This window comes from Balaenoptera acutorostrata, chromosome 2 (genome assembly GCF_949987535.1).
Source record: "Balaenoptera acutorostrata chromosome 2, mBalAcu1.1, whole genome shotgun sequence".
Classification (NCBI taxonomy): domain Eukaryota; kingdom Metazoa; phylum Chordata; class Mammalia; order Artiodactyla; family Balaenopteridae; genus Balaenoptera; species Balaenoptera acutorostrata.
In genome coordinates, this window is record NC_080065.1 from 185834670 (window position 1) to 185852230 (window position 17561).

Sequence of the window (17561 nt, forward strand, 5' to 3'; positions counted from 1 at the left end):
CAGTGTGTTCACAACTCAGACCTGCTGAGTGGGTGTGGACGGACCACGGGTGCACCTGTCGAAAGATGTCTGCGTCACTTCCAGTTTGGGGCTACCACAAATAAAGCTGCTATGATCACATGAGTACACGTTTTTGTGTGAACAGAAGTTTTCATTTCTCTGAGATAGGTGCCCAAGAGTCCCTCTGGAACTGTGTTCGGTTGTTTTTGTTTGCTTTGTTTTTTTGGCCGCACGGCTTGTGGGATCTTAGTTCCCCAACCAGGGATCAAACATGGGCCCTCAGCAGTGAAATCATGGAGTCCTAACCACTGGACCGCCAGGGTTTTTGTTTGTTTGTTTGTTTGTTTCAAATTCCTTTTTCACAAGAAATCCTGCCACTCATTCCGTGAGTTGAGTTTTGGGGGATGGGGCGAGGAGAGGGAGGGAGGTGGGCAGGGCCTGTGGGCAAAGGGGAGATTTCACCCTCATGCCCGGCCTGGTCCAGAGACCAGTACTTGAAGACCAGAACAAGCGAGCTTCAGGCCAATGTCTATGTCAGAATGGAATGGCCTCCCCTTCTCACATAACATCTTTGCAAATTTGGGCTCTTTGGAGACCTAGGATGTCCCCAAATAATTTGGGAGGACGGGGGCCCTCCAAGAGATGGGCGGTTGTCCTTCAGGGTGACTAAGCCTGAGGCCTGCAGGGCCTCACCCTAACCCTCCCCCTGCCCAGCAGGCACACGCAGCTCAACCCACCAAGAGGTGGGTCTGTTCCCGCCACCTTGAATCTGGGTGTGACTCTGACAGCACCCAACAATTCAACGTGGAAGGAGTGAGGCTCTGCGGCTCCCACCTCCACTTGGAAGTTTACGTCAAGGCATAAGCCTGACTTTCCCCAGACTGCCATGCTGGGAGGAAGCCCAGGCAGCCTGTGGAGGAGTGCTTGGCTGCCAGAGTGAGACCAAAGCCTTCTCCGGCCTTCCTGGTCCAGCCGCTAGGTTGGCTACTCACTCAACACCACATGGGTCACAAGAACCGCCCAGCTGAGCCCACTCACCCACCGAATCGTGAGTGGTAATACACTGATGCTGTTCTACGCCTCTCTGTTTTGGGGTGGTTTGTTACGTAGTGCTAATCCTCCATCTCCCAGGAACAGCTCTGTGCACTGTGCTCCAGGGAGGCCTTATTTATTCAATGACACCCATTATTTTCCAGCCAGGATTCTGGATGCTCACCTGGTAGCAAGAAGAACACCTTTTTATCAATTTTAAGATGCACATCGTGTTCACTTTTTAACATCTCTGAAAATGGTATGAATCTTACAATTTTACAGTCAACTGCAAGGCAGTGTGTGAAAACGTCTATTGATGCTTCCTTGAAAGTTCCAGGAAGTGCCATCAGCAAAGCATCTTCAACTTCAGGAAACACAGAGATAACAATTACAATATCAGTAGTGGCAAAGTTGTACAAGAGCACAAAACATTTTCACTATGATGAACATGGACAAAAATAAAGACATTAATAACAGAACTACAGCAGCTGCTGTTTAAGCAGCTCCTCTTCCAGAGGGGCTCGTCTTGATTCCCCCAGAGAGGGCTCAGATGGGGGCAGCGTGCTCCCTCAGGACACAAAGCCTGCGCGGCCCCAGCCCACCGCTGCCTGGCTTCAGGGTCCTGGCGGGGGCCTGGTGGGCGGTCAGGCGGTGCAGCTCCGTTTGGGGGGCGGCCGGGTCCGAGGGTTCCGACCGGCGGGGCCGCCGTGGAGCGCAGGGGCAGACACGGCGGAAGGCCTGACGGAAGTGGGAGCCCAGAAAGGCGTAGAGCAGGGGGTTCAGCGCCGAGCTGCTGTAGGACATGCAGTGCGCCCAGATCTTGAGCGCGTAAGCTGCGTAGCTGCGCGGATGCCAGGCGCCCGCCGGGCCCAGCGCCTGCAGCACCAGGAACAGCTGGATGGGGCCCCAGCAGGCGGCGAAGAGCAAGACCACGGCCGCCACCAGCCGCGAGACCTTGGCCCGCACAGCGCCCGCTCGCTCCGCCAGCAGCTGCCCCTGGGGAGGGGGGGAGGTGGTAGGAGGGAAGGCGAAGGACCGGCGGGGGCGACACCCAGGGCTCTCCGCTCCTTGCCCCTCTTAAATTCGCTCCCCCGCGCCACCCCGCTCAGATGCACCTCACTCCCCCGCACTGTGCCATCCCCCCACCCCCTGCCCTCCCGCGCCCCCATCCACCCAGCCGCGCACCTGCAGGGCGCTGTCGCCGGGCGCGGGGCGCACGGCGGACCGGCCCAGGTGGCGCAGCATGGCCCCGTAGCAGGCGCAGGTGGCGACCAGCGGCAGCAGGTAGAGCGCCAGCAGGTTGTAGAGCGCGAAGGCGCGCTCGAAGGAGCGGCTGGGGAAGGCCTCTCTGCAGTAGGTGCGCGGTCCGGGCGAGAGGCGATGTAGGGCGAGAACCGGCGCGGACACGGCCGCGGAGCCTGCACCACAGGCCCGGCTGAAGACCTGGCCCGGGGGACGAGGGGCGCGAGGGGGCCCGGGCCCTGGTCTCCCCGGTGCCTCTAACCCCGGTTAGGGTTAGGGTTAGGGCAGCGGACATTGAGCGCCTCCTAGGCGCGCGTCTGCCCGGGTCCGCGCCCTCAGTAGCCCTCGCAGGGAACGCCATTGCGTCCATTTCCCAGATGCAGGAGCGAGGCCCGGGGAGAGGCAGTGAGTGTGTGTGGGGGGTGGGAGCCCAGGGCACGAAAACTTGTCCCCTCCTACCCCGTGCGGCCTCCGCGCTGCACTCACCCGCCCAGATGCTGAGGCTGACGGCCAGCGCCAGGCGGGGCGTGCGGCGGTGCAAGGCGCGCAGCGGGAACACAGTCACGTACCAGCGGTCCACGCTCATGGCGGTCAGGGTGGCGCACGTGGCCTGCACCGAGACCTGGGAGGGCCGGGAGCCCAGCGTGTGCCCCCCTGCCTGGTCTGGACCTTTCCCTGTCTGCGCCCTCCTTGCGGGTCCCCCACTGTCCAGCCACTCGAATACAGGCAGGACCTGTCCCGGGAGGGTCTCCAGGGCCCACAGGTTGAAGGGGAGGATAGAGGGGGATGTCAGAGAGGAGCCCAGGGTGGTGGGGGAGGGCGGAGTCATTACGGGTAGGCTGAGGTCCCCAAGACTGAGACCAGGGGAGGCAGATGCATCCTAGGATCCCGAGACGGGTGGGGCAGGAAGTAGCAGGGCTCCGAGCACCCGCCACCCCACTCCCCGCCCAACCCCCATTGCCCCCGTCTTCCTCCCTCCCACCCAGTCCAGGCTCCACCTGCCCCAGCCCCACCCACCCACCTAGACTCTGTCCCTGCCCCGCCCACCTCCACGCCCAGCAGGAGGCCCAGCCCCGCCCACACCGACTCCTCCCCTGGCTCTCGAACCCCTTCCCCCCGCCCACGCACCTGCTGGATGTAGTTGAGGAACTTGCACATGAAGTCGCCCAGCACCCAGGCGGGCAGCGGGTAGAGCAGAGCGGTGAAGGGCACGCAGCACAGCAGGAACGTCAAGTCTGTGACCGCCAGGTTGGCTGCAGGGGGGGGGACGTGCAGGTGTTAGATGTGGGGTGCATCTGACTAGCCGCCCAGCGCCCTGGCCCAGCCCCCTGGGCCTCGCCTTTGTCCCAGTGACCAGCAGGGTGGCTCAGGAGGCCCCCAGAGAGGTCCCGGCATCCGTGGGCGGAGAAGTCGGGGCAGCCTCCGCTCACCCTTTTATATTTCAAACACCCCCCAGCACGGGCTTCATAGCTGTTCAAGCAGCAGTGGACCCTGCTCACCCCTGTGGGGGTTGCGAGTAGGCCCCCCGCCCCTCTGAGCCTCAGTTTTCTTACCTGAAAATTGGGTAGAGTGGTGTTGCCCAACAACCAACATAGAATGGAGAACACTGACCGATTACTCAGCCGGGTAGGGCACCCCCATCACACAAATGTGTAAACTGAGCCTCTGGGGCAGAGGGGGCAAACTGGGGGCCCGCGGGCCACGCAGTCTTTCCCCCACTCCTTTTATTCATCGGACACCATGTTATAAGAACCACGTTTCAATCGGACATCTTCCTTGAGTGCATGGCCAGCGCTCCATGGGCCACACTCTCCAACCTCCCCTCTAACTACTCCGGCCACCGTGGAACCCTCCAACGCCAGAGTTTGCGACCTCCAGCCTAAGGTACAGGGACAATAGGGAAAGGACAGGGAGCCCTGCAGGGGAGAGAGCCCTATCTGAGAGGACTCCGACGCACCGCTAGGGGCGCCCCTGGCCACTCTGCCCTCGTGGCGACCCCCGGAATGGCCCGCAGGCACCGCGCAGCGCCTCGGCGCTCACCGATGTAGAAGTTGGTCACCGTCCGCATCTGCTTCTGGCGGCAGATGACGAAGATGACAAGCGAGTTCCCTGCCAGGCCCAGCAGCATCAGCGCGCCAAAAAAGAGCGGCACTAGCCAGGCGTCCACGGGCCACGGCGCCGGGGCCGGGCCGTCCGAGTCGTTAGCGCCACAGCCGGGACAGCCGGATGCGTTGGCCAGCGCCCACCAGGACGCGTTGGGCCCGGACGCGGCCAAGGCGCGCATTGCCGCCCTCTTCCTCCCAGCCGCCCTCCGGGATTGCGCCCGGGGATGGGGCAGTGACCCTCCTCCCGGCCGCCCTCCTGGGATGCGCCACAAGGTCTGGAGCGCGGCTTCGCTGGGCTCCGTGGATCCTCCGCTGGCGCTCAGCCGCCGCGCGTTTATACCCCGCATCCCACCATGTCCCCGCCTTCCCGCCTCTCCGGCAGCCGCTGGCCACTCCCTCCCCTGCCTGCGCCCCTGCGGTTCACCAGCGCAGCACCCTTCTCTCCCATTCCCTCCTCCTCCCACCTTTGGGGTCAGGATAAGAGCACAGGAGGAGGGAGGCTGGAGGAGGGGGTTGGGGCGGAGCAGGGGTGGGGCAGGCTTCCCAGAAGCTGCTGTGGACCCGGGAAGGACCGATCCTACCCCAGGGGAGGGAAGGGTAGAGACCCACCATCAGGAAAAGCAGGGGGACAAAGCCACAGAGTCTAGGGAATGAGGCAGAGGCCATGACTTTGACCTTTCATGGGGCTAGGGCTCCGGGTGGGTGGGCCCCGGCTGGCGGTGAGGTCAGCGCTCAGAGGTCCTCAGTATCTGCTGCCAGGGTTTGCCCCAGGACACTGGCGAGCCATGGAAGGTTCAGGGCAAAAGAAGGATGCCCGGGATCTTGTGGTTAGAGGATGCCTGTTCTTAACCTCAAACAAAACAAAAGAAAAACAAAAACGCAACCAAAACTCAACCTCCTCAGGACTTTGCTGCGAATCAGACCCCTTGAGAGTGTCCACCTCCCACCTAACGGGCACTGATTGGCAGATACCAGCACTGGGACACAGACACCTGTGCTGCTGGTAGTGGGAACCAGGTGGAGGGCAGTTTATAAAGGTTAATGTTGATCCCCAAACCCACACCCAGAAATGTACCCCAGATACTAGCCTGTGAGGCATGAAACAGGGCACTGGGATGTTCTAAGTAGCAGAAGAAAAGATGATGCCATCTGTGTAAAAAAGACTAAAAGGGGGAAAAGAAATGAATAAATATGCATGGGCATCAAAATGCATCAAATATCTCCAGAAGGAAGCACAAGAAGCCTGCGGGGGGAGACAGGCTTCAACATCATTCTTTTTTTTTTTTTTTAAAAGCTAAGCAGTCCAGGGCTTCCCTGGTGGCGCAGTGGTTGGGAGTCTGCCTGCTAATGCAGGGGACACGGGTTTGAGCCCTGGTCTGGGAAGATCCCACATGCCGCGGAGCAACTGGGCCCGTGAGCCACAACTACTGAGCCTGCGTGTCTGGAGCCTGTGCTCCGCAACAAGAGAGGCCGCGATACTGAAGAGGCCCGCGCACCGCGATGAAGAGTGGCCCCCGCTTGCCGCAACTAGAGGAAGCCCTCGCACAGAAACGAAGACCCAACACAGCCAAAAATAAATATAAAAATAAATAAATAAATAAAAAAGAGCCTTCCCTAAATTAAAAAAAAAAAAAAAAAGCTAAGCAGTCCATTGCTAATTATTTTTCTTTTTTTAAAAAATTTATTTTATTTATTTATTTATTTTTGACTGTGTTGGGTCTTCGTCTCGGTGCGAGGGCTTTCTCTAGTTGCGGCAAGCGGGGGCCACTCTTCATCGCGGTGCGCGGGCCTCTCACTATCGCGGCCTCTCTTGTTGCGGAGCACAGGCTCCAGACGCGCAGGCTCAGTAGTTGTGGCTCACGGGCCTAGTTGCTCCGCGGCATGTGGGATCTTCCCAGACCAGGGCTCGAACCCGTGTTCCCTGCATTGGCAGGCAGATTCTCAACCACTGCGCCACCAGGGAAGCCCTCAACATCATTCTTGACAATGGCCTAAAAATTCAGAAAAGGAAAAAAAAAAATCCCTTTGGGGTGGTAATGAGGGCCAGGTTAGGATAAGGAGACCCAGGGATACTCAGTGGGCATGGAGGAACTGTCCCGGGGAGGCTGCTGAGTTGAGTGGGCCTGGGAGAGAACTCAGCAGGGGGCTGGACCTTGGAGGGGGGCTCGGCGGGAGGTGGGGTGGGGTGGGGGGTGGTGGTTGGCAGCAACGGCTCATGGACTGGCCCAGGGTCTGGGAGGGTGTTAGGAAGGTGAGGACAGGGACTTGGCAGTCCAGTGGTTAAGACTTCCCGCTTCCACTGCAGGGGACACAGGTTCGATCCCGGGTCGGGGATCCCACATGCCGGGCTGCGAGGCCAAAAAAAAAAAAAAAAAGAAGGTGAGGACAGGAATGAGTGAGGCCCAAGAATCAGGGCAAGGCCCAGGCTGCATCCTGTAGAGTTAGCACATCTATTGAGCAGCTGGTCATCATGGGCCAGAGCCGCAGACCAAACATCCCGGCCCCTAGAGCCCCCACCCAAGCACTCTCCCCAGAGGTACCATCACCCAAGTTGTATCACCTTGATTCTTTCATATTTATCTACATGAGGCCACACACTGTGTGCTTTCTTGGGTCTTGTAATAGTTCCTCCTCCTTTTTCTTTCTTTTTTTCTTTTTTCCCCCTCTTGCTCTTTATATGTTAAAGCAACTGGGTTGTTTGTCCTGTACAATTTCCACCAGGCTGGACTCTTATCGTGGTCCTAGTTCCCCACTTTTCTTGTAGAATGAAGGGTGGATTCTAGATTCTAGAGCAGGTTTAATTCTCTGTTCTTAACCCTCGGGTCAAAAACCACATCTGGGGCTTCCCTGGTGGCGCAGTGGTTGAGAATCTGCCTGCCAATGCAGGGAACACGGGTTCGAGCCCTGGTCTGGGAAGATCCCACATGCCGTGGAGCAACTAGGCCCGTGAGCCACAACTACTGAGCCTGCGCGTCTGGAGCCTGTGCTCCGCAACAAGAGAGGCCGCGATAGTGAGAGGCCTGCGCACCGCGATGAAGAGTGGCCCCCGCTTGCCACAGCTGGAGAAAGCCCTTGCACAGAAACGAAGACCCAACACAGCCATAAATAAATAAAAATTAAAAAAAAAACACACAAAAAACCCCAGGTCTGTCATCAAATGCCCCCCCGCCCCCCCCCCCCCCGGTCTCATCGGTCTGCCCCTTCTCCTCCACCTCTATTCTGCTCCTCCCCCCTTCACCCAGTACCCTGCTCTGGCCATTCTGGATGCCCCAGGGCCTTTGCACTGACTGTTCCCTCTGCCTGGCACACCCCTCCCACTTTTGCAGGCTGCCAGTCTCCTTTCCAAAGGTCTCCTCTTCCCTAGCCCATGGCGGGGAGGTCCTGTTTGATCACTGCTGGGTCCGGAGAGCACAGCCCCCATCCCAAGGAGAGTGGGCATTTGCTAAATGAATAAACTCTAAAAGGCAGAAGGAGGTGGGGTTAGCTTTGTTCTATTTTTAGAGAAGAGTAGACTGAGGCACCCAGCCAGGACTCCGGAGGCTGCACTTTACGGAGGACAGGGAGGGGTCTGGTGGAAGGAAAGCCCTGTTGGTGCCGGGTGGGGGTAGCATGGGTCATTTCATCTGTCCAAGCCTCTGAAAAGGACGTCCGCTTCCTTCCTCCCTCCCCAGGCCTCAATTTCGCCACCTGTCCCCCTAGGGCTGGGTGCCGTGCCCACAGCCCCGCCTGGGCGCAGGACAGGCGCGGCCTTCTGCCCCGGTTTCCCCGGGGCTGGGTGCCCCCGCCTCAGTGTCCCTGTCCGTGCCTCGGGGCTGGGTGTCCCCCGCCTCAGTGTCCCCGTCCTTGCCCCGGGGCTGGGTGTCCCCAGCCCGCAGCTCGGGCCCGGCCGGGACGTGGACGCGACCCCCACCCGGCGCGTCCAGCCTCCAGGCTCCGCCCCGCCCCGCCTCCGGGCGCCCGTCACTTCCTGCCCGGCCCCGAGAAGGCCTTGCCGGGCAGCGGCGACAACGGCGGCGGCGTGCAAGCTATGGTCGCGCTGGAGAACCCGGAGGGCGGCCCGGAGGAGGCGGCGGCGGCGGCGGCGGGGGTCGCCCCGGGCGGGCGGCGGACGCTGTGAGCGCGGCCGGCGGGCGGGCGGGGCGCGCTTCCGGGCTCCGGGGCCCCCTCCTCTTACCCCCTCCCGGGCTGCAGCCCCCGGCCCGCCCCGCCCCCTTTCCTGGGGGGTACCCCACTCGGGTGGAGCGGGGTGGTGGTGGGCTTTGTTGTCAGTGGGTGTTTCCCGGGGAAACCCCATCCCCGTACTCCCGGGTCTTTGCCGGGGCGCAGGGGGCACCCCCGTGTCCGCGTGTGCGGACCCCCGGCGCTGAAGTCCCCGAGCTTCGGGGGTCCTGGGCGCCGCGTCGTGTGAGGCAGTGCCGCTGCGCGCGGTGTACCCGGAATCCGCGCTGGTGGTGTTCTGGGTAGTTACCCACTTGCGGCTGTTCCTGTCCCCCAGCCGGGGGTTTACCGCCCAGCCAGTCCTGTGTACCCAGCGGGGTTGTGAGCCCCCCACCTCCCGGTGGACGCGCTCTTTGTTTTTCTCCGGCCCCATATGGGTATGCCCCCCTCCCCCAGGTTCGCAGATTTCTTTCTAACCCGAGTGTTGATGCAGAAACCCAGGTGGTCCACTCTGGCTGCTGGGGTTTCATTTCTCCTCCTTCGTGTGCCCGTCCGAGTGGCCCCAGGCAGGCTGTTACCCCTTCGGTGCCTCGGTTTCCCCATCTGTAAAATGAAATAACAGCGGCCTTCTCTTTGAGGGGCTGGGGTCAGTGACCCTGCACTTGGAGGTGCCCAGCAAAGCGGAGTGTCCATTCTTTAATAATTATCTTAAATAGTTTATTATTGTAGGTGTTTTATTATTTTAAAATAATTTTCTCATTTTGGTATTTTGTGATTGCTTTATTATTATTATATTTGTTATTACTTTATTGTTATTATTACCCAGAAGCTGTACTGGTCTCTACAGATGTGGTTATCTACCCTCTTTTAAGGGGCCTTAACCACTCAAAGTGGGTATTTACCTGCCAGGTGGGTCCCTCCAACCTGCCCCCATCCCCCCTCACCTCCATGCCCTGGGGGGGGGGGAGGGGAGTTGCTGCTCCTCCTGTGTGCCCCCCCCCAGCCTGAGTCACCTCCGCTCTGAGCCCTCCTTGGTTTCCTGCTAGAGAAAGTAGGTTCCTCTTTGGCCTGTTCCTGGGGGAGGGGCAGGTGCCAGAGAGGGGGTGTGTTTGTCTAGGGGAGTGGGTGTCAAAGGCCCCATCTCAAAACCCGCAGGGAGAATTGGGGGAGGCAAAGGAACCTGTCCTCCCCAAACTCAACCTGACTTAGCAGCTGTTTCCACTGTCGGGCCTGTCCGCCTCTGTTGGACGCTGGCCCCTGCCATGGTGCAGACATTTCCCAAGGCCTGCTGGGCCCAGGAAGCCTCAGGTGCCCCGTCTGGGCGGTCAGTTTCCCCATCTGTAAAGTGGTCTCTTTGGGTGGCTGGGGAAGCAGATGAACTGGCCCTCGGGTGAGTGTGTAAACAGAAGTTCGGGTATTCATTCAACAAACAGCTATTGAGCACCTGCCGTGGGCCAGGTGCTGGGGACACAGGAGCGGCCGAGAGGGACCCTGTCCTTATCGTGCGGGTTAGTGAAGGAGGTGAGAATCAGGAGTAAACAAGTATGAGGACCAGCTGGTTTCTGATGCCAACCGGTGAAGCCGGAAACGGGGCTGACTGGGCTAGTTGCGGGGTGGGGCAGTTTCTCCCAGGAGGTAACTTTTGAGCTGGGACCAGAAGGAGCCAGAGAAAGGGTTCTTCAGGCAGGAGGCTGAGCACATGCAAAGGCCCTGAGGCGGGCTGTTCCAGATCAGTTTGCGATGCAGTAAAAGGGCCCTGTGCCTGGAGCAGGGGCCATGAGGCAGAGAGAGGTGGGTGTTGATGTTCTGATGTGGATGTATTTTATATAAAGTTTATGCTGTCCTCCACACCTCCTCCCCAGCGTTCATTACAAATCTGCTGCCCCCTCCGCCTGCCCTCTCTGTGGCTCCAGTCTGCCCCAGGCTCCTCCTGGAATCTGCTGGAATCCGAGAGGGTAGTGAGGCCCCAGGAGGCCTGTGGGACCAGGCACCAGACCTGCAATGCCAGGCCAGGGAGAGGCTGGGCCTTGTCCTGAGGGTGCTGAGGAGCCACAGGTGATGGTGGAGCAGGTCTGGGAGCAGCTGGATCTTAGTCCAGTGGGCTGTGGTCTGAGGGGTCCAGCGGGACCTGAGTTTGAGCCCCTCTGACCACTGTGGCCCCAGAGGGAAGCGGGAGGCTGGATGGTTCAGGGGAGTGGTCCTGTTCAGACCAGGTTCGAATCCTGGTTCCACCCCGGGTCCCGAGGTGACAGGGAGCCCCATTTCTTGGAGCCCCACGTCCTGAGGGCCCGAGCTCTCTCACTGAGTCCCACCCTGCTCTGAGGTTCCCCGACAGCTCCCCCCCGGCTGTGGTCCTGTTATCTGCCCTGCCAGGCCACTGTCCTGGCCTCCGTCCAGCTGCGGGGGGGAGACACAGGCCCTGGAGCTACAGCGAGGCCACGGCTGAATCTGGAGCTTGGGGTGGGGGTGCCTGGGCCTCAGGAAGGTTGCATCCAGCCTCAGAGCTGTGGGCTCTGTGCTGACTTGAGTTGCCCTGCCCTGTCCCAGCTGCCCCCTTTGCAGCTGTGGGGTCTCGGGGTAATGACTTTGCTCTTCGGTTTGCAAATCTGTATAACAGGCATCAGAACAATAGTACTTGCCTCCTGGGGTGATGGTGAAGGCGATCGCTTAACCAGGCTATGATCAATGGTGTGGTCCAGGGGGTGAGCTCCCAGTCACAGGAGGAAACCAAACAGGTGGCAGCTTGGGGAAAGGTATGTGTCCTGGTTCCTCTTGGCTCTGAGTGCCCCCTCCCAGACCAGCAGGGGCCATTGTTATCCCCACTTTGCAGAGAAAGAGCTGAGGCTCCAGGTCACACAGTGAAGTGGCCGTCGTAGCTGGGATTCAAACTCAGGGCTGAGCTTCCAGGCTCTACCCCTGCCTGCGTGTCTCCTAGTCTCCTATTTTTTTTTTTTTTTTTTTTTTTTGCTGCACTACGCGGCTTGTGGGATCTTCTTTGAACCCTGGCCCCGGCAGTGAAAACGCCAAATTCTAACCACTGGTTGTGTGTCTCCTATTGATGGGTACTTGTGCCTGCATGAGTTTACCCATCAGATAATTTTTCATAGATTTTTGCCTGAAGTGCCATCCATGGAGCCTGCCCCACTCCGACCTCAGACAGGGCTGAGGCTCATCAGCCTATTTGCTTCGTGATCAAGATGTAACAGCCTTTCTGGCCGGGGCAAAAAACTTAAGGCTGGGGACTCTTTACATATGTATAGACTTTGGTGAGTGTGGGCTTCAATCCTAACCTCTTTGAGGCACCTTGTCCCACTGTCCTAGGGCTTCATGGCGTTTTCTAGTGCCTGTTTGTGGGGCAGGGGTCATGCTTTTCTGTTTAATTTGTGTCTTGGGAACTTTGAACACTAGGAAAGTTTGGGTGGAATTCTGGACTCTGGGTTCTACTCAGTCTTGGAATCGTGAGATTTTGCTGGAGACCTGATTGGGCAGTTATTTTTTTGAGCACCTACTGTATGCCAGGCAGGGCTACAGTGGACACCAAACCCTGCCCTCATGGAGATCACGGTGGGTGGCGGGCAGGGTGGTAGAACGTGTGGCCATCAGGAGAACAGAGCAGTGAGGGGCCGGGGTCCCCCTGAGGAGGTTTGAGCAGAGGCCAAAAGGAGATGGGAGTGAGCCATTCGGAGCCTGGGGTGTGGGCACCGGCGGGGGCACAGCTGGTGCAGAGGCCCAGAGGCCGGGCTGCCTGGCGGGTTGGAGCGGAGGCGCAGGGTGAGGAGGGGGAACCCTGGCACCCTAGACCCGCTTAGGCTCAGAGTCCACCACTGGCTCCCCAGCGTGAGGGTTTCTGATCCGGGTGGGACCCTCCTCTCAGCCTGTGGTCAGGGGCTGACCGGGGAGGACGCCCTGCAGCTTCTTGCCCGGAAGTTTCCATTCAGTATCCCCCCCCTCCCTCCCGCGTGGCCACCTGCCGCCTGGCCCTCGGGTCCCCAGCGAGAGGCCTGCCTGGGCCGCTAATCCGTCTCCAGGATTAGTGCCCGGTGCTCGGGGTGGGGGTGGGGAGCCACTCTGTCCGCCTCCCCCCTCCAGCAAGGGGGCCCCTGGGGCATGAGTCAGGTGGGCCGAGGCATCACCGTAGCTCCTGGGGGCCGTTTTCTGGGTTGTCTTCTGTCGGAGGCATGGGGTTGGGGGTGAGGGGATGCTCCATCAAATGAAGTCTCGAGAAACTCCCAGAGGAGGGAGACTCTGGGCCTCACCAGCTTGCAGCTCAAACCTGGAAGCCTGGGGGAGTGGGCAGCAGCTTTCTTGGCCTCCCACCCAATGTGTGGCGCCCCTTCTCCGAGCCTTGGTTTACTAACCTGTCCTCCACGGTACCTGCTTCCCGGGTGATGTGACGATGAGACACAATGACATTTTAAGGGCTGCACATGTGATAGGGGGTGAGCGTCCCATTGTGGAGGGAAACCAAGCAGGGGATGGCTGTGAGAGAGTGGCGATGGTAGGGTTGTGCCTGGGCGTCCTGGTCTGTCTTGGCCCTGAGGACTGCCCCCCAACACCCGGCCCACAGGCCCCTTCCGGGCTGCCTGCCCGCTCTAGCTGGCTCCCAGGTGAAGAGGCTCTCGGCCTCCAAGCGGAAGCAACACTTCATCAATCAGGCTGTGCGGAACTCAGACCTCGTGCCCAAGGCCAAGGGGCGGAAGAGCCTCCAGCGCCTGGAGAACAGTGAGCAGGGGTTGAGGGGCGCCTCCTGGGGGCTCCTAGGCCTCAGACAGCAATGGTGTGCATGTTCTGTTATCTGAGCCTGGCCCTGAGCTGGACAACGAGAGGGAGCTCTGGGCATTGGAGCTGGGGCTTTAAAGGAGGTGTAGGAGTTCAACAAGCCAAGCCTGGGAGAGGTAGGAGGAGTTCTGGAGGCTGGACGGTTCCTGTGCCTTCTGGGAAAGACAGCTGGAGCGTGGAGGAGGGGAGGCTGGTGAGAGTAAAGGCCCTAAATATAGAGGTGTGGGGGAGGAAACATGGTCCTCTGGACCCCATGGAGCCTGGCGGGGGGCGGGGCCCGAGGGGAGGGGGCCCGAATGCAACCCCCAGCCCAGAGACCGTCTGCTTCCATCTAGCCCAGTACCTCCTGACCTTGCTGGAGACAGACGGAGGCACACCTGGCCTGGAGGATGGGGACCTGGCGCCCCCTGCAGCACCCAGCATCTTTGCAGAGGCCTGCAGCAACGAGACCTATGTCGAGGTGGGGCCCCGTATCCTGCCCTGGGTTCCCCCGCCCAGCACCAGGCACTGCCTATGCTGGACCCTGTGCCAGGAGCACCCATCCCCTCCCTGGTTCCTTGATGAATGCCCCGGGTCTCCCTCCAGAGGCCTGAAACCCACCCACCCCAGAACCTTCCAGCACCCATGGTTCATCTGCTTATCACACTTGGAATTACTGATGTGATTGGGGGTGTGTTTGGTTCATTTCGGTTCCCCGCCCCACACAGGTGGGTCCGCAAGTGCCCCACGAACTCCTGGCCGGCCCAGTGGTCACATGTGTGCACAAGGAGTATTTCTGTGCACTTGTGGCCCCCCCAATGTGCATTAGCCAAATGCGGAAACTGAGGCTCGGGGGCTTGCAGTCATTAGTCAGGGCCTGCCTGCCTCTCTTCCAGGTCTGGAACGACTTCATGAACCGCTCTGGGGAGGAGCAGGAGCGGGTTCTCCGCTACCTGGAGAATGAGGGCAAGAGCAAGGCGCGCAGGAGGGGGCCTGCCCGCGGGGAAGACCGGCGGAGAGGTGGGCCTGGGTCGGGGTTGGGGGTGTGGGGCAGAGGTATGATGGGGGGCCCGGCCTGGTGTGTGGGGGCGGGGCCGGGGCAGGTCGGGAGGAGCCCGGTGTGTGGGTGGGGCCGGGCAGGTGGGAGGAGCCTGGTGTGTGGGCGGGGCCTGCGGCTCACTCCCATCTCTGCCCCACTGCATGGACTCTTGCAGAGGACCCGGCCTACACGCCCCGCGAGTGCTTCCAGCGTATCAGCCGGCGTCTACGAGCCGTTCTCAAGCGGAGCCGTATTCCCATGGTGAGTACCAGGCCCGGCCTTGGCCTTGTCTCTTTCCACTTGCCTGGTCTTTTTTGAAGGCCCTTTTTCTCCGCTTCTCAATCAGGGGCGGAGTGAGGGGAGACCAGTAACCCAGTGAACGTGGTGTGATGGAGCAGACAGGGCAGGATACAGACTAGTGAGATCCGAGTGCAGGACCCAGGGCTGGGCAAGGGTTCTCCTTGAGGGTGGGAGGGACAGGGGCAATGAAGGTGGGTATTGAAGGATGTGTAGGAGTTCACCAGGCCAAAGACTCAGAGATTCAAAGGTGTGGATGTGTCTGAGTGCCTGGTATCCTTGGAAACGGTTAAGTAGCCTCATGTAGTGAATCAGAGGCCACATTTGGACCCAGGGCTTCGGGCTCCAGAGGCTGTCATGGATGTGGGGGGCCTGGACATCTTGGCTAGGGTGCCACAGTCGGCCTGACCCCTGGGCCTGTCTCTCCTGCAGGAAACGCTGGAGACCTGGGAGGAGCGGCTGCTGAGGTTCTTCTCTGTGTCCCCCCAGGCCGTGTACACAGCCATGCTGGACAACAGGTGACTGGGTGGGTGGGGGTGGGCGCGGTGAGCTCCCCCGGTGTCTGGCTCTGGCCACTCAGCATCCATTCCCTGCAGCTTTGAGAGGCTCCTGCTTCACGCCATCTGCCAGTACATGGACCTCATCTCAGCCAGTAAGTGCCTGGCGGCCCCTGGGACCCCAGTTGGCTGATTCAGTCTGGGGGAAACCAAGGCGGGGCTTCCCCGGGGTCTGCTTACCCGGTGGCAGGCTTTGGAAGAGGAGGGACAGCGTGAACACAGAGGCGGCAGTGCGATGCTGCCTTAATTCATCAGAAGCACCTGTACCTCTGGCCCCACGATGGATGACGCTGTGCACACAGACACCCCTCCATCTGCATCTTCAGGGCTGGGGAGAGAGGGGCCTGTGTGGGTCTGATGAAGCTGGGCCTCCAGGGACCCCGAGATGAGATGAGGGGACCCCGATGTCTGCAGAGTTCGCATTTAGCTATAGCCCCCCTCCACTGTGCCACACATGTGACTTCTGGCAAGTCCCTCCTCCAGGGGCCTGTGTGCCCCTTTTACGATGGAAGTGATCTTGGGACACAGTCCCCCCCATGGAGGGTCCTCGCAGACCCTTGCTGGCCCTCGGCATCCCATCGGGTCCTCTCTCTCCACGCCTGTCTCTCTGCCTCCTGCCTGGAGTTGCTGAGGAGACAGTTTCCATGGCAACCCCAGGATGGTTCCTCTCAGGCTGCCTGGGAGGGAGATGCAGCCCCCACACTTGCTTTTGTTCCCACTGACTCGGGATGGAGGGGCTGCGCTGGGGGTGCCTCTCTGCGGGTGTGGAGCCGTGGCCTGAACATAGGAGGCGGGGCCTGGCAAGATGGGGAGCAGGGGAGAGGGAGCCGCCGGGCCAGAGGCTGGGAGGTGGGCCCAGCTTGGGTTGTGTATGGCTATGGTTCAGGTTTTGGGGTGACGGGAGGTGGGTGAAGGGAGGTTGGTGGGGCCTGGGCCACCGGGGGCCTAGGTGATTCCCTCTGAGGGCAGGGATGGAGGTGGGAGACCAAGGGTCAGGGCGGGACCCTCGTTCAGTCCCCCTGGCCTCGGGCCAGTGTGTCTCGGTGGTGCGTGCGTCTCTGTGCCCGTAGGACACGGGATAAGTAATGGGAGAGGAAGGAACAGCTCGAGCTGCTCTCAGCGCCTGGCCTGGGACCTGGGGGGTCGGGGCAGCCCAGCTCGTGGGGACCTGGGGCAGGACAGGCCGAGGGCTGGGCTCCTGTGTGCCACAACCCTCGCCTTCCTCCGTGTCTTGCCTGTTCCCCGGCAGGTGGTGACCTGGAGGGCAAGCGGCAGATGAAGGTCAGCAATCGGCACCTGGACTTCCTGCCGCCGGGGCTGCTCCTGTCCGCGTACCTGGAGCAGCGTAGCTGATGGCGGCCCTGCCCCCGGCCCCGCCTCCCCAGTGCCAAGACCTCCCGTACCGTCGCTAAAATATCTTTATTATTTTTAGAATTTTCCTTTGGAAACGTGCTCTCCCCCTTGGGGTGGCTCCCGCACCCCACCCCTTCCCCGCCCGCTTTCCGGGTTAAAGCTGGCGGCTGGGCTGCCCCGCACGAGCACAATCCGCTCTACTCCCGCCCCGGGGCTTAGACTCGGGAGGAGACACCCGGCCTGGTCACTTCCCTGTCCCTTCCTGGGTCAGCGTTTTTGGCCCCGTGTGAAGCTTAAGCAAGGAGGGAGAGGCTGGGTTTTTATCATTTTTAATGAATTTGGCGTGATTTGTTGTAGATTTTTAAATTTCCCTTTTGAGAAAAAAAACCAGAAACTCGCCCCAAGTGATAAATTAGGGGGCTTCATTCCAGTCCCTGCTTGACCCTCTCCCAGTTTTGGCTTGGGTGGAGGGTCCCCTTGCCCTGGGAGCATTACGTTTTGTGTGTGTGTGCGCGTGCGCGTGTGCATGTGTGTGCCCCGCAACCCAGGATGGAAGCTGCGTCTTAAAGGCTGGTGTCACCCTCTTTTTGGAATGTGTGTTGCCCTCCCCGCTCCCCTTTGGTGGCTGTTAGGGCCCCGTCTGCTCTACACACCCCGCTCCCTTCATACTGAGGATCTGGGACTTCCAGCCAGAAGCCTCCACCCTCAGACTGTCCTGTTCCTCTCTCCATGTCCCCTTGCCCCTGCCCCCAGCCTGGCTCTGGGGTGTCCTCTTGCTGGTCACCCCGGCCTGGCACAGGAAGCAGGGCTGGAGGCTGCACCCCTGCCCTGCACCCCCGTGTGTGTGGCTCGTTGTGCTTTGGGAAAAGTGGAGCGTTCAATAAATTTCTGGTGCTCTGGTCTGCTGCTGTGGGGTTTTCCTTTGGGGCAGGGCTGGGGGCACGATGGGCACTCACGATGCCCTTGTGTCCTGGTCATTGAGGGTTGCAGGCCTCAGGGGATGAAGCTTGGTTCTGAGTG

The 17561-nt window shown here is 60.3% G+C and overlaps 2 protein-coding genes across 5 annotated transcripts; one reads left to right on the plus strand and one right to left on the minus strand.

Annotated features, from left to right (window-relative positions):
• Positions 1-1397: 1397 nt before the first annotated feature.
• Positions 1398-4659, minus strand: KISS1R (KISS1 receptor). Its single transcript, XM_007176641.2, has 5 exons — positions 4315-4659; positions 3403-3527; positions 2761-2896; positions 2218-2450; positions 1398-2028 (listed from the first exon to the last, which is right to left on the minus strand). Exons 1-5 carry the CDS (start codon positions 4556-4558, stop codon positions 1579-1581), a joined length of 1188 nt encoding a protein of 395 aa, XP_007176703.2. The 5' UTR covers positions 4559-4659; the 3' UTR covers positions 1398-1578.
• A 3693-nt stretch (positions 4660-8352) lies between these two features.
• Positions 8353-17443, plus strand: R3HDM4 (R3H domain containing 4). Of its 4 annotated transcripts, XM_007176642.2 has the most exons (9): positions 8541-11290; positions 11645-11803; positions 13105-13259; positions 13652-13776; positions 14192-14315; positions 14510-14595; positions 15064-15149; positions 15228-15283; positions 16438-17443. In XM_007176642.2, the coding sequence occupies exons 2-9, from the start codon at positions 11790-11792 to the stop codon at positions 16539-16541; spliced, it is 750 nt and encodes a 249-aa protein (XP_007176704.1). In that variant the 5' UTR covers positions 8541-11290; positions 11645-11789; the 3' UTR covers positions 16542-17443. The 4 variants fall into 4 exon arrangements, with proteins under 4 accessions (XP_057397489.1, XP_057397490.1, XP_007176704.1 ...); XM_057541506.1 differs by lacking the exons at positions 8541-11290; positions 11645-11803 and adding an exon at positions 8353-8492; XM_028165069.2 differs by having other exon boundaries at positions 8541-11803.
• The last annotated feature ends 118 nt before the right edge of the window (positions 17444-17561 follow it).

Coding starts and splice junctions, on each gene's coding strand:
- R3HDM4 (XM_057541506.1), top strand. CDS start 8,407: ATGGTCGCGCTGGAGAACCCGGAGGGCGGCCCGGAGGAGGCGGCGGCG. Junction 14,316..14,509: donor CGGGGAAGACCGGCGGAGAG/GTGGGCCTGGGT, acceptor GGACTCTTGCAG/AGGACCCGGCCTACACGCCC. Junction 14,596..15,063: donor AGCGGAGCCGTATTCCCATG/GTGAGTACCAGG, acceptor TCTCTCCTGCAG/GAAACGCTGGAGACCTGGGA.
- KISS1R (XM_007176641.2), bottom strand. CDS start 4,558: ATGCGCGCCTTGGCCGCGTCCGGGCCCAACGCGTCCTGGTGGGCGCTG. Junction 2,451..2,760: donor CAGCCTCAGCATCTGGGCGG/GTGAGTGCAGCG, acceptor CCTGTGGTGCAG/GCTCCGCGGCCGTGTCCGCG. Junction 2,029..2,217: donor CCGGCGACAGCGCCCTGCAG/GTGCGCGGCTGG, acceptor CCCCCTCCCCAG/GGGCAGCTGCTGGCGGAGCG.